The sequence below is a fragment of the Chamaea fasciata genome, unplaced genomic scaffold (assembly GCF_029207755.1).
Source record: "Chamaea fasciata isolate MVZ Bird 193981 ecotype frontalis unplaced genomic scaffold, bChaFas1.0.hap1 SCAF_12, whole genome shotgun sequence".
NCBI lineage: Eukaryota > Metazoa > Chordata > Aves > Passeriformes > Sylviidae > Chamaea > Chamaea fasciata.
Genome location: NW_027094097.1, coordinates 3,277,364 through 3,290,575, shown reverse-complemented (window position 1 = coordinate 3,290,575; position 13,212 = coordinate 3,277,364). Strand labels below are relative to the sequence as shown.

The 13,212-nt window shown below is 45.7% G+C and overlaps 2 protein-coding genes across 7 annotated transcripts in view; one reads left to right on the top strand and one right to left on the bottom strand.

Moving 5' to 3' along the window:
- MYLK3 (myosin light chain kinase 3) overlaps positions 1-7,249 on the top strand; it is a 36,285-nt gene extending 29,036 nt beyond the window's left edge. For all 6 annotated transcript variants that reach the window (XM_066194998.1, XM_066194994.1, XM_066194993.1 and 3 more), the window contains 4 exons: positions 1,093-1,221; positions 2,283-2,435; positions 4,181-4,313; positions 5,274-7,249. In XM_066194998.1, coding sequence (XP_066051095.1) covers positions 1,093-1,221; positions 2,283-2,435; positions 4,181-4,313; positions 5,274-5,345 — 487 coding nt within the window. In that variant the 3' untranslated portion in view covers positions 5,346-7,249. The remainder of the gene's footprint in view (positions 1-1,092; positions 1,222-2,282; positions 2,436-4,180; positions 4,314-5,273) is intronic.
- On the bottom strand, positions 7,243-13,075 carry ORC6 (origin recognition complex subunit 6). The gene is made up of 7 exons (XM_066195002.1): positions 12,999-13,075; positions 12,615-12,744; positions 11,704-11,867; positions 10,545-10,634; positions 9,616-9,728; positions 8,300-8,371; positions 7,243-7,918 (listed from the first exon to the last, which is right to left on the bottom strand). The coding sequence occupies exons 1-7, from the start codon at positions 13,061-13,063 to the stop codon at positions 7,752-7,754; spliced, it is 801 nt and encodes a 266-aa protein (XP_066051099.1). The 5' UTR covers positions 13,064-13,075; the 3' UTR covers positions 7,243-7,751.
- Between the last annotated feature and the right edge of the window lie 137 nt (positions 13,076-13,212).

The following is a 13,212-nucleotide window of genomic DNA, read 5'->3' as shown; positions in this document are numbered from 1 at the left end:
TGGTACACGTTCTAATTGTAGAAATTATCTGCTAAACTCTTTCAGTAGCTATGTTGATTGAAGAAAAAAAAAAAAAAGAAAAGCATGTTTGAGCCATCCCATGTGAAACACGAAACCCTCAGAAAAATCGGGACTTTTCTCCATTCTTTCATTTTGCTTGCATGAGTTTAAAGAAAAGCTGTGAGAACATAAGTCAATTGCTCTAGAATAAAAAGGAATTATATCTATTACTGTGACAGTAAGAACAATAATATTTTCCTAATTATTTTCTAAACTCTTTGAGATTTTTCTTAAGCTAAAAGCTGGTACATTCATGCATATATATATATGTATATTTATGTGCTTGTATATAAGCATCTGTTCAAGGACTTTGTTTACATAAAATACTTGTGAAAGAAAAAAAATGTACATTGAATTTGGGGGGTTGGTTGGTTGGTTTTTAAATTGGGTAAAGATACAAGCCTCTACTGAAGCAATTTTGTGAACAAGATATCCAGGAGAAAGAGACTTACAAGAAGTGCTTTGGTGGTTTGCTCTGTCTGAACACAGATGTTACTCCAACTTCTGCCAGTGGCAGTTGTTACTTGTTCAGTCTGGTAACCTTCCCCTGTTTGGCAGCAGCAGAAAGAATAGAGTCATTTCCCCTATATGGGGTCACTGTTACTTGTTCCTGAGCCCAAATAATCCTCTTCAGTCCCACCTTAGTGGTTAGATTGTGTTCACATCTGTGATGCAGGCGTTTACCCTGGGTGCATCCCACTAATAAATGCTCTCCAAATCTTGTATAATCAAAACTGCTTTGTTTGTTTTATGGATTTTGGACAACATCTGCTGAAAAGCATGCTGTGGGGCCTGGCAGAGGGTAAAGCTGCTACCAGTCTTTGGGGGAGCCCTTTGCAGGGTTTAATGTCCTTGTTCTTCCTCCTGGCTTTGCTCTGGCAGAGGGATAATGATGGAATATTCCCCTGAGGTCACCCCAGTGCTGCCCTGCCTGCTGGGCGCTTTTGCCACACTCCCAAAAGCCCTGCCTTGCTCTTCCCTCGGTGAGATGAGCTCCCCAGCTCCTGACTCGTGGCTCCTTTCCCTTTACAGGTACAAACCCTGTGAGAAGCTGAAGGTGAATTTCGGGACTCCGGAGTTCCTGGCTCCCGAGGTGGTGAACTATGACTTTGTTTCCTTCCCCACGGACATGTGGAGCGTGGGGGTCATCACCTACATGCTGTGAGTGTCCTGCCAGGGCTCGTGTGCTGCCTCCAAGGGCCCTGGGGGCAGGAATGCAGCAGTCACCAAGTCCTGGCTGTGACTCCTCCTAATTAATTCTGTTCACCCCCAACTTTTCATACAGAGGCACCTCCCCGTGTGTCCGAAGTGTCTGAACAACAAACGATCCTTTTGATAAATCTGTAAATGTTCATCTCCCTATTCATCTTCCTAAGTAAAGTAAAATGGGTCAGGTTTGGGGTTTTTTTAACTCTGAAAAGTTGCCCAAAATATGTGAGAATTTATATTTTGATTGTGTTTTTTTTGGACTTGAATTCATGTTTAAATTTGTAATCTGATCATTTTATAATCTTAGACTAGATGTGCATCTGCACAGGAGAATTAATATTATCTGTGTTGGGCCATGGGTCTAAGAAATGACCTGTCATGAATAGGGCTAAAACTTCTCTCTGACATCTGGATGGCAACCATGGACAGCTTGTCTGTCCAAAGTCTCTTCTGATCTCATCACCTTCTGACGAGCTTGTTTTGCATCCCAGAATCTTTCACAGACATTTTCTGTGAACTGGATAAATTTCTAGTTTAAATTTGTATGTTAGCCAAAACCCAACTGAATGAAGTATTGAATGATGGAAACAATAAATCTGGGCTTAGAGAGTAGCTGTTAAAAGTCATTTACTGTTCAGAATTCTGCTTAATTCAAGCCACATATGGATATGGGCCCCGATTTGGGAAAGCTCTTGAGTCCCTCTAGCTTTCCTAGCTGGGAAGGCACTGAAGGATGTACCTAAATCCTCACTGAATCCATTCCTTGGGGATCTATTAATGGTGCTCCCTGACCTGAGTGAACTCCCAGGGTGTAACACTAAATTACAACACTTCATGGCCCTAAACTGTTGCCTTATCATGGCAGGGACTGGGCAGTGGAACCCTCCATAGCTGAGAGCCTTTTTTCCTCCCTAAGATAACAACAGTTAAAAAGCAGTTTTTCACAGAAGAAAAAACACACCTTGCATATGATAACTGCTCTTCTCCCCCCACCCCATCTTTCTTTTTTTAAGGCTTAGTGGCCTGTCCCCATTCCTGGGAGAGACTGATGCAGAGACAATGAATTATGTAGTCAATTGCAGCTGGGATTTTGACGCAGAAGCATTTGAACAGCTCTCAGAGGATGCCAAAGACTTTATTTCCAGACTGCTGGTGAAGGAGAAAAGGTACCTCAGTGTCTGTTGTGAGGACAAGTGGCAGCAATGATATTAAATTCTTACCAACCAGTTGTTTGGATTGCAGCCAACAATGAGAACTTACTATGTGACATTTTTGTGTGCTGGCTCTGGGCTTGCTGGGCAGTTCCTCAGTGATACAGAAGCCCTGTTTTAAAGGAAGGTGTCTGTGTACCCTGACTGAGGAAAGCTGCTTTTCACAGGAGCATTAACACAGGCAGAATACAGGAAATCTGGAAGGATTTCAGTATAGGAATCTGCCTCTAAAGCTTTTGCTTCTCTGTGCAAAAACTATTTCTATTGTTAGTTTGGACTCCCACAAGCCTTGACAGAAATTGCAAAAATGCCTCTTGAATGCCATGGAGGATAAATGGAAGCTGCAGCTGCGGAAATGTGCATTGTTCTCTTCTAAAGTGGTCTACAGGCTTTTGGGAGATAATTCTCTCAAAAATACAGCCTTTGGGATTTAACTCTGCTTGTGGCTTCTCATTCTTGGCTCCACTGCGACAAAAAGTGAGCACATACAAAACAAAGCGGAGAATGAGGATCATACTGATGTCAGACCATGGCTGGGGGATTGGCTGGGTACAGAAATTTTTCTCCTGCTGAGTAGTGATACAAAACTAATCAAATCAGGAAATGATGCATACAGTATCAGATTTTGTGTTTGAGAGGAATTCAAAGGAGTGCTTAGAATATTAACAACTTCCAGATCATTACCTAAATCAGACGAATCAGTTCTAGTACTAATTCCATTTTGAACAACAGGTTCCTATGAAAAACAAAGAATTAACTGAAACGTAGCCTATTGCCAGCAGGAGAGACCTAAGGACTTTTTTTTTTTCTCAGACTGTAATGATGATTTGCTGTGAGACTGTAAACTTTGGAGTCTTCAGGTTTCCTGTGCAATGGGATTAGGGTATCCAGAGGGACGCTCTGCAAAGTTTGGTCAGAAGCTGTGAATGAAAGGAGCCCGTGAGAGAGGAGTGCTGGCAGCGAGGTGCGGAGAGCAGCGAATAGCTGGCCCAGTTGCTCACAAGGTGTGCGGCAGCCCCTGCTCTCCTGCAGCCCGGGCACTCTGCCCTGCCGGGACAGTGGGACCGGCCTTGTGCGGACCTGCAGCCCCCTGCCCTGGCTGCCGGAATCGGGCTCAGCAGGCAGGACTTGTCTTTCCATCGTCCCGTGACAGCTCAGAGCTCAGGAGTTAGGCTTTTGATTCGAAAAAAAAGGCAAATTAAACCTTTTTTTTTCTCAAAACCTCTACCACAGGGTTTCCTCTATTACCATATACTCCTCAAACGTTTTAGGATAGGCGGTGGCATCTGGGCCATTGCTGGATGTCAGGATAGAAAGTGTGCTCAGCCTGATCCAAGTTTAGGGTGAATAGACGATTGTGCTTTTTTAAATATGAGGCACAGAACGAGCTTGTGCTATCAGGACAGACAGATAACGCCACAAATGCTACTTTTCTGTTAGCGAAGTTCTGAATTTTCGTAACAAAGCGATACTTTACCTCATGAACTTCACCGCAGCTGAACCAAGGCGCTGCAGAGCCGCCGGCAGGCCCTGATCCCGCTCCCCCCGTCCTGCCGGGCAGCGCAGGCTGCTGTTGGGACCCCACGCACGGGGCCGAGCAGCATTTGCCCTCGTGTGCCGCCACTGGAGGCGGTTTATCACCTCCCGAGGGGCGCTGAGGGGCAGAAGGGCCGGCCCTCACGGCAGCTCTCTCCCCGCAGCTGCCGGATGAGCGCCGCGCAGTGCCTGAAGCACGAGTGGCTCACCGACCTCCCCGCCAAGGCCCACAAGTGCCGGCTCCGCCTCAAGTCCCAGCTGCTGCTGCAGAGCTACATGGCCCACAGGAAATGGAAGGTAAGTACACAAAGGCTGGCAAATCTGCTTCCACGGGGAAGATCAGCGCGACGCGGGCAGAGCCATTCCCTCCTCTTGTGTGGGAGCTCGCTGGTGTCCACAGGCTTCTTGGTTGTATCAGTTGCGAAGTCTGTTTTTACCTGTAAATGAAGTGTTTTGTCCTGCGGAAGGATATTGCTTCTATTTCTAGCAAGTTTGGTTTCGATTTTTATGCTGATTGGTGTTTAGAAGTTTTTTGCATCTTTCTTTCTACGCGATCAGAGGCTTCAGATGCTACTTCATATTAAAAGTTCGTTCTCTTTAAACCTTTTCCATTGCTAACAGTTGCATTGATCTGTTGTCACTAAGGGGTAGGGATATAACTTAAGGCAGTTTGTGCCTCCCGCTGCAGAATGGAAGTGTGGGAGAGAGAGAGAAAAAAAATTGGACTTAAACCCATTGAGAGAACTCTTCAGGATCTTACTGAGAACCTCAGGCTCCTTCTGAACTAAGTTTTAATGAAGTGATAGGTAATAGTTTGTGCTTGAGTCTCTGTTTGATTGCAGATTATTGACCCTAAAAGGTGAACACAGTGGTCTGGTTAGAAAGAAGCCTGTGGAATTGTGAGGCAAACTCAGTGAGGACCATTTCCTTCTCCTCTGTCACTGGGGAGTTGCATTTCCTTGCCAAGGAGTTAACCCAGAGGCTAACGCTTTTCAGTCCTGCACTGCAACTGCTTGGTGGCAAACTTCTGCACTTGCATTTTAAGGATGACACGATCTAAAGACCTATCACTGTACAATTCACAATAACACTGAAGAACCTCGCAGTGCCAGCTGCTGTGCAGGAACGGCTGCAACCCACACAAGCTGGGGGTCACTAGAGGGAAATGAATTTACCGGGAAAAAATCCCTGTCAGGTGCAGAAAAGTTCCTTTGCCTTGGTTGCACTCACACCTGGACTGTTCTGTTCTGTTCACAGAAACACTTCTATGTGGTGGCTGCTGCTAACAGGCTGAAGAGATTTCAGAGTATGTCTGTCAAGCTTCCGTGAGCTTGCATGAAACCTCCACCACTCCTGGAGATGGACATGAAGCCGTGGAAGGAGGACTCCGTGTCTCCAAACATTTCTATCCCTGTTTTATAACAGAAGGGTTTGGGACTGTCTTCCTCAATTATTTTATGTGTTACTGCTGCAGTTCCAGAAGTGCCTTAAGGAAGAGGCACAAGATTTCTAAAAGCAGAAGCTACTTTGTTTGTTTTTACAAGTTTTTAGTTGTTCTGTACCGTGGTGAAAAAACACGGCTGTTACTGGGGCTGACTTCTTGCTGAAGGCTTTGATTCTGCAGAGTATTGTTGGTGTGTTTATAGCAGAAAACCCCTGGCAGTTTTCTGGTCTCACACCAAGCACGGGATGTCTAAAGACTTTCTTCCTGACTGATGTATGTGTGTTATCAGCTTTAGAGAACTGCTACGCAGTGGCACAACTTGTCCCTCAGGTGTTTGCTACTTAAAACAAAAGACACAGACATCATTTTCTTGTTTTTCTTTCCAAAAGGTAATTTCCCCACAACATGAAGCTGCTTTAGTACAATTCCAGCTTGGATGGTTTGGGTTTGTTTTTTTGGTTTTTAATTATTCTACTCTTATTTAAAGAATAGTCACTGCATAGTTAGAAACTATGAGGAACCCTGGTTTGAAGTAACTTAAGTCAGTCTATTGCTGCTGTTTCTTAGGGCAAGTTGAATTGAGCTGAACTGATTGAACTTCTGGAAGGAGATGTGTGAAACTGCCATGAATACAAATCACCTCACGACTGTTGGGTCTATGCAAAAAGATCTCATGTTGTAGAGAAAAGAGGAGAGTTTCAGAGATTTTATGTTTTTAATACTTATAAGTGCTTTTCATTATCCATGACTGCAGCCCTTAAGTTGCTAAGTTTTAGTTTGAGGATTTAATTCTCCTCTCTGGAAATTTTAATGCAGTCTGAGGAGCTGGTATGGTGTGACATGCAAAACAGTTTTCACTTCTAATCGGCTCAGTGACAGGGAAACGAGTGTTGCCAGACTCTGCCTTTAGTCCAGTTAGGAGGTTGAAGCCCTTTTTTTCCCCTCACTTTGCTCTTGAACATTAAACCTTTTCTTCACAGTATTAACTTATTTTGGATGTTAAACTCTTTTCTTATGCGTAGAGTGGGAGCCACTTAAAATCTCTCAGATAAAAGTTCAACACTGTTTATTAAACCTGTGGCTTCCTGTTCTGAATTCTGCAAAACTCAGTGTGAACTGGATGGGCTCTCAGGAAAAAATGGAAACTAATATTACTAAAAGTAGCTTTCCAGCAAAGGCACCTGTAAAGCTCCTTTGAACTTCATGGACTTTCACATCCCTTGAATTTGCAGAAGTGTTGGTTGCCAATGATGAGGTTTGTAAGACTGGCTTACTCCAGTCTAGCTATCTTTTCCACTCAAGTGCTTCTCACTTTGCTTAGTCCTGACTTCTACAGCATTTCCAGAACTGGGACAGAGAAGAATCTTGGTAATTTATCACCTTCTATGAAGGCCCACTTTTGTTCATGTTTTCCTTCCACAGTGTTTCTGCATGCTGAATGTCATTGTATTCATTGGTCTGTATATTTCTGAATTAATAACTAATAAATTTCATGAAAGTGCAACAAGAATATTCATCAACTTTGGTTTAAGCCCCCCTGCCAAACAAACCTGAAAGTATTTCTGGGTAGGTCCAGAGATACAGGCCAGGCAGAAAACATGCAAGAGAAATGGAACAAAGACCTCCTCTGAGCTTATGACTGCGAGACACTAAAAATCTGTCACCCAGTCAACATCCTTTTCCTCTGGATATCTTCCTTCTGAAGGCACAGGCATCTCCTCTATGTTTTTTATTTTGCATTCCAAGTACCTGAGCCAAGAACATGATGTCATAATACAAAGCTTTTCCTTCCAGTACTTTTATTGTTTCTTGGAATATTCGGGATCCCTTACAAAAGCACAAGAGACTTCATTCCTATACACATAAAAACAAGTCAAATTCATTGACTAAACAATATTTATTTAAAAAACCCCCCAAAAAATAAAAAAATAAGGCTTTATTTCTCTGTTGGCTTTGCAGTTTATCAAGGCACTGTTAGTTCCCCTTCCTCTTATTTCACTGACTGCTTCCAGGCAGGGGCCCAAGGCCTGTAACTTATAACTTATTTACACTTAAACTAGCATTAGAATGTTACCTGCTTCTGCAGCAAGAGAATGAAGCTATTCTACCCCTAATGCCTCAGCCTGGTGAGCAGTCACACACACTTCCTGTAAAATCCCATCACTCTGTGGTCTCATTTATTAAAAATAACATTCTTAAATACTTAAAACCTAAATAAAATCAGCTGTCTGCCAGGCAGCCATCACTCTTATGCTACTGGATCTCTTGTTAGAGCAGAGGGAGAGGTAAAATTAAGAGCCAGCAGCAGTTACATTACTGGGTGGCATCACAGAGTCAGTACTCCTTGTCTCTCGTGCTTTAGCAGCATTTTCCAGGATTTTCTTTTTCCATTCTTCATAGTCCTGATTTGTTTCAGTCTTTGGTCGTTTATATGGTGTTTCCTCATCCTCTTCAGAGTCTGTGAGGAAGCAAGAAAGCCCATGAGAGGCCATCATGGGCAGCATGCTGCTGGGGTAACAGGCAATGAGCAGATGTGCAGACGTCAGGAGGGGGCTGTCCCTGTGGTATCTAATCCTGGTTACTGCACCCCTCACCTGCTGGGACAGTCACCTCTGTGTCTGAAACAGAGCACCACTCCTTCATTCTACTGGGCCTACTCAGTGTAAACTCCACTGTCCTGCTGCCAGGCTCTTTGTGCTTCCACAAAGGTTTGCAGGATTGAGGGAGCTGCTGGGAGTTGGAGCATCATAGCCCAGCCCACAACTACAACACTGAGCAGCAAGAAAGCTCAGAACTACTCCAGTGAGGTGATTTTCACTCACAGCTAAACACAACTTACCAGCTTCCTGCTCACACTGCTCCAGGGCACTCTGCAAGCTGTCAGGTGTCTCTGCAGCCACTGGAACATCTTCTAAAAAAAACAAGTTGCTTTGCTTTTGAATGGTATTTGGGGCTCCAAGGGTGGCTTAAAGGTAATTCTTTGAATGCAGTGCTATCTTCCACGAGTACTGTTGTCCAGTCAGAGCAGTTCCCTGGTCCAGACTGATGCTCAAGCTCTACAAGAGGTGCCAGCACTTCTAGTATGGCATAGACTGACTGGCTGCTTTAATTAGCAGGCCGCTAATTAGCAGCAAACTGCTGCTGCATTGGTAACCACAATGATCCACCGTGTTCACTGCCCCAAACCACACTGGTACCCTTCTAGGTCACTCAGGCAGGATTATCAATTATTTCTTTTCCTTCTATTCCATCCCCACAATTTTTATAGATACACATAACAGGCAGGGGGCTATCCAGATGCACATTCTTCCCTGAATTCTTATGGAAATTCCCAGTTTGCTGTAGTGCTGGGGTAATGTTTGGGTTTTTATAGGGCACTTGCCTAGGAGAAAGTAGCAGCTTTTGGGTTAGATTCAGGCAGCATGTTGCAGACAATGGCAGGGCATGAAGACACAGTGAGAGAGGATAACTTTCAGTGAGAAAGTAAGAAATGAAAGCCTGGAAAAGGAAAAAGGAGAAAGAGGAAGCAGCAGACATACAAGGACATTAGAGCACATACTGTATTTCAGGCTTTCTCCCCCACAAAAAGGAGCGGAGAGAGCTCAACAATGGGCAAGAAATATTCCTGATACCTGCCCATGTATGAGGAGAGGTGGTGCCAGGGAATGGCTGAGTTGGTACCAGAACAGCAAGGCTTATGCTTGGTAATCCTGCAGTGGGGGAAAGGAAAGCACAGGAGTGAGTCAGCCTGAGGAAGATGTTTGTGGTAATTTGTGTGTCAGGTTGCCATGTTAACTGGATGCAGAAACCAGGCAAGAGGGAGGAATCCAAGATAGGTCAGGTAGTATGGGAGAAGCAAGGAATAAATTGCAGCAGCAGTAAAGAGCAGTGAGCATTTGAGAAGAGAGGAAAATATTATTTTTGTCCTTGCCACTTTTTTCCCTTTTTGTCCTTGCTAAGCTATTGCAACTTGCCCAGAAGCAAGGACTGGGAGTGGAACTGGGCTGCAGGAAACACGTTGGAATGGATGGGCAGATTTGGTTGAAAGGGGACAGCTGAAAGTGCTCAGGCTGAAATCACCAGGGGAACAGGATGGGGCACTGTGAGGCCATGGCATGGGTGTGCTGTCTTACAGGGACAAAGCCAAACACTTACTGCTGAGTTGGTGGCTTATCTTCTCCAGCTGATTGCACAGCCGGTCAAATATTGCTTTTTTCACTCCAGATGTAGCCAACATTTTAGTTTTGTCCACTTTTAGCTTCAAACACCTACAAGAGAAAGTTATCTCTGTACAAAGCAACACTCGAGCAACTATCACTTAGGTGAGGTGATGATTACTGTACCAACACTGCCTGTGAGAATGAGGAAGGCAGGCCTGACTTTTTGTGCCACCTATCCTTGTCTCACTCAGAAACAAATCTGCTTAAGAAACAGACCCCCACACTATTCAGTCAATACAGCTCACTTGAAACTCAGGGTGAGCTCAACTTACACAAGGAATTGTTTTAGGAAAAGGCAACTTTTCAGATTTTCAGGGAACCAGGACAAAATACCACTGCAACAAAAAGCTGAATCTGACTTGGTGTCAAGAGAGCCCTTGTCAGCAGCTGTGCAACTGCACAGCACCTGTACTGCTGAATAACTGTCCCAAGGGGTAATGCTGAGGGAGGAAGACCTCTGCATACAAGCAAATTCCTCCCAAGTGCTGGCTGAGTCACACACCTCTCTTAGCTGATATGGGCCTACAGGTATTACAGCCATCTCCCAAATGCTACAGCACCCTCAGGATGTGATGGTGTAGCTCTCGGGGCTTTTCTTTCTTCAGAATGGCTGCCTCTTGGTGCTCAGAAGCCCCTCTTGCACTTGGAGCAGTATTTCACCAGAAGCCATGGATGTTTTTGCTTTGTGCAGTGCGCGTTGAAGACTTCCCTATGAGGAAAGGCCTGGTTTGCTCCAGCTGTCTCCCTTTGCAGGAGCAGGGCAGCAGGATATGCCAAGCAAGACCCTGAATGAATGAGCTGCTGGCAGTGGCTGTGTCCCAGCAGGCATTTCAGCCTGGAGAAGGTCCCCCAGGCCACACTCACCTGCATGCAGTGCACAGTGCAGCTGTTATGAACAGGGGCTTGGAGAAATCCAGGTCCGCTCGCTGTGCTTCGGAGAGGCTGCATTCATACCTGGGAACAGCAAGGGATAAGTGCACAGTGCATCTGCCTCACAGGAAGCTCTCAAATCCACCTGTCACGTGGCACTCAGACCTTGAACAGGTCTGCTGGGCCTCTGCAACCCAGTCAAGCAGAAACAGCTGCTACTGGCTGAGTGGAGCAAAACAGATGAGGGAAGGAAGGGGGTTGGCATGACCTCCTCTTCTGGAATTAGAGGTATTTTAAATTGGGGGTCTGGATCAAGGCATGTCAGTAAAAGCTACTTCTTTTGCTCCTGCTCCATACAGCACTTTTAGTTCTCCCTAACATCTTAAAATTTACAGTGAGATGCTTTGCATAAATCCACCCTACAATAGAAGGCATCATTATAGTTTCTTTGATTCCTGTAATGTGTATGTTACAGAGAGGAAGGCTTGTAAATGGAAAATGACACAGTGGATGTGCAGCACTGTAGAATGACATTTTTTATTGTCCACCTGCCCCAGGCTATTTTTTTTTTCCAGTTTGTATTAAGCAGCACCAAGCAAGCACAGCCTTTGTGCACTGACCTAACAGCATTTAAACCTGTGCTATCAGGGTGACAGCACTGCAGAACAGAGCTCCTCAGGGACTGCTCTGGTTAAAGCAGGTGATACAGAATGGAAAATTTTAGTTAACTCTGTTGAATCTCCACTGGACTGTTCCAACTATTGGTTTTACAGGTAGAGTGATGTGCATTTTAAGAGACCTGTATCCCCAAAAGGGAGAATTTATTTCTACTGAGCATTCCTTCTGAACTGTGCCATGATCAGCAGTTAAATAGATGACAATGTGATGCTATGGGCAAATACAGGGACTAAGAGTCCTATATTTTTTACACTATTCCCAGCTGAAAAATTCTGAGTTGGATAATGACTTGCTGAGATTCACAGACTAAATCTTTCTAACAGGTATTATAAAAAATGGTCCAGATCATGGCTGGAATTTCAGTGCTAAGAACTCACCTCAGCAGGAGATATCTGGCCCTTCCAAACATCAAGCTCTTTACACCCCTAAAGAACCTTACTTGTGGTTCCCAGTGTGCCCACAAGAGCTTCCTCACCTCTGCAGGATCTCTGAAGCCAGGTTCACTGCCTCTGAGCAGCAAAACTGCACAGCCAAGTCTCGCATCCCCAGCCTTTGGTTCACCTCTAGCAAGCACTCCAAAGACTTCATGGAGCTCTGGTAGGTGGTCTTGTTCAAACCAGAGAGTTTAACACAATAGCTCTGTCAAGAAGCCAAAGACAAGCCCCAAGAATTAGCAAGATTCCTTCCTGACATCTTAATCAGGCAACCAACACGACCATTAAGTTCAGTTGCTACATTAAACAAATTTGTGCAACGAATGATGTATGTTTTGACCACACACAGAAAGATTAACCACCTAGGAATGCCACATCTCCTAATGCAGTGATATTTTTAGATGGTTTCACTGGAAGCGAGCTTTGACATTTCCATATATGACACGGCCCCTTTATCACAAGGTGACAAAATTACCAAAGTCTGGGTTGAAGACACAAGCAACACCGTCACGGAGTCAGGTCCAATTAAATCTCCTCTGCTGTGAACGGACAATCATGAATAGGTCATACCAGGCATTATTTTGACAGCTCAGTGCTATTCACCTGGCAGATTTACAGATGCAGGTTTACAGTGAGAGATTTCTCGAAGCAGCTGCTTTCTTCCCACAGTAAAAGGGGACAGATCTTAAATTTAACATCCTTGTTGGTAATTTATTTGTTACTACAAGAGTTGAAATGATACCAAAGCAAGCTTAATTTGTGAAGGGACTATGACAACGATCTCAATTTTCACTGCTTCAGACTGGACAGTGGAAGGTCGAACACTGCAAACTGCAGGATTTAGGGGAAAGTTAGTTATTAATTCCCATTCCTGCTCCCAACACACACTACAGAACAAGGGTTTTGTGGAGTCAGGCAGAATGCACCAACCAGCCAAGTCACACAATCTTACTTTGTCAACTGGTTGTTTCATGAAACTCGCCGCCAGGTCCAGGCACATCACGGCACTGCTTGTCGCCGTCATTTGAGCCATTAACCCCGTGCACTTCACCTGGGACAGCCGCAGATACTCCTCAGCTTTTCTGCAAAACACCCAGAACACAAAGCCCTCGTCAAAACCACAGCTACAACACAGAACGTCCCACAGGATTCGATCCAAGGCTCCGCAGCACGGCTGCAGCACGGCCTTAGGGGGACTTCCAGCACATCCACCAGAGCCAAGGCGGGCAGGGCTGCCCGGGGGCGCACCGGAGCCGCTGAGGCGGGCAGGAAGAAGAGCAGCGGGCGGGCTGCGGGCAGGGGAGCGCGGGGCGGCCCGCGGCGGGGCCGGCGGTACCTGAGCACGGCGGGCTCGGCCAGGCCCAGCCGGGCCGCCATGGCCCGCACGGCCCCGCGCTCCATCGCCCGCCGCGCCTGGCGCGCCCGCAGCCCATTGGCGGCCCGCGCCGCCAATCACCGCCCGCTCCGCCAATGGGCGCGCGGCGCGGCACTTCCTCGGAACGGGCCAATGGGCGGCGAGCGGCGGCGGGGCGGGTCGGGGCGGCGCGCGC